This window comes from Thermomyces dupontii, assembly GCF_041956625.1.
Source record: "Thermomyces dupontii strain NRRL 2155 unplaced genomic scaffold VTN31scaffold_15, whole genome shotgun sequence".
NCBI lineage: Eukaryota > Fungi > Ascomycota > Eurotiomycetes > Eurotiales > Trichocomaceae > Thermomyces > Thermomyces dupontii.
In genome coordinates this window covers 4,959-6,293 of record NW_027192320.1, presented here as the reverse complement: position 1 = coordinate 6,293, position 1,335 = coordinate 4,959, and the positions used below count along the sequence as shown (strand labels likewise).

At 53.3% G+C, this 1,335-nt stretch overlaps 1 protein-coding gene across 1 annotated transcript; it reads left to right on the top strand.

Moving 5' to 3' along the window:
- Window positions 1-136: 136 nt before the first annotated feature.
- VTN31DRAFT_2377 (uncharacterized protein) lies at window positions 137-733 on the top strand (the record flags this gene model as incomplete). Its single annotated transcript, XM_069402538.1, has 1 exon — window positions 137-733. The coding sequence occupies one exon, from the start codon at window positions 137-139 to the stop codon at window positions 731-733; it is 597 nt and encodes a 198-aa protein (XP_069257122.1).
- Window positions 734-1,335: the final 602 nt, after the last annotated feature.

Genomic DNA, 1,335 nt, shown 5'->3' with positions numbered 1-1,335 from the left:
CCTCATGTCCTACGAGCAGGAAAGATTCGAGAACGATGCCAGTTATTTGGCCGTGAACCGTGCGCGCACCAACATTCTAAAGAAGCTTCAGGGCAGTGAGGCGGAACGCGTTCAGAAAATCAAACCTTTCCTCGAAATGATTCGCGAACTCGGGACCGATGGGGGAGGTAAGTGCGATCTGGAGATTGATGAGGAGACGAACGAGTTCAGGCATGCGTTTATTTTCCCATACGCTTGCCTGAAGGCCGTCGATTTTTGCAAGGGCTTCTTTTCTCTGGATGCCTGCCATCTGAAGGGTTCGACGTACGGCATAGGCCTCTGCATCTGCACTGTTGATGGAGAAAATCAAGTTTTACCAATGGTTTACGGGGTGGCTGCAGGGACTGAAACGAAGGACATCTGGGTTAAGCTCCTGACTTTCTTCCGTGACACGATCAACGACTTCTATAAGGATGATGCAGATGGCACACCGGCCGAAGTCTGCATTCGAACGTTGGTGTCCGATCGAGGAAAAGGCCTTGTACCGGCTTGTCAAGAGGTTCTTCCGTGGGCTCATCACTATCACTGCATTCAGCACGTCGCAGTGAACATCGGCCAACAGTTCGGAGCTGACGCTGAGAGGCTATTCCGAAGAATGCCAACAGAGCGGAGTGAGGTGCGGTTGAACGCCGCCATCGACGAGGTTCGACAGATAATCGGGCACGCGGCGGCAGAGTACATAGAGAAGCTGTAAGCCGCCAGCATTTTTATGGCCAAGGCTCGGCTCAGAGATCACCCGCGGTACGGCCATACCACATCCAACATCAGCGAGAGTGTCTGGGCGCGTCACAACGGGGATCGAGCAGGCGGGTTTTTTGGATTTCCTTCACGAGTTTTGTATCAAGTTGATGGCGGATTTCAACGAACGAAGAAATCGGACTTTCACGCAGCCGGACTTCACTGATTTCGCCTGGGGGCATTTCTGCAACCAGAAGTGGTTGGCTCTGTTGTGACCTCAAAACTAGGCACAGCTACGAAGATCAGCCGTCAATCTAGTGCAGGCCTCATTCAAGACACTGAGGACGAAGAAGAGACAAAGGTCCTATCCCACGGAGGACGAGAACTACCTTTGTACACGACTTGGGTCACATGACCTCTGGGCCCTAGCCCTGCTGAGGTACGGTGGGCTGAGGCAGAGGTTAATGCTGGCTCTAACAGGCTCGGCGCTACCGAAAATGGCGCTGGTGACCTACAACAACACCGTGACTCCTGGCTGAAAGGAAGCACCAGCAAAAAGAAGCTCTGAAAGCGTCGGAAGAAGCACGATGTCAAGAGGTCGCCGTCGCTCCCAAGTCC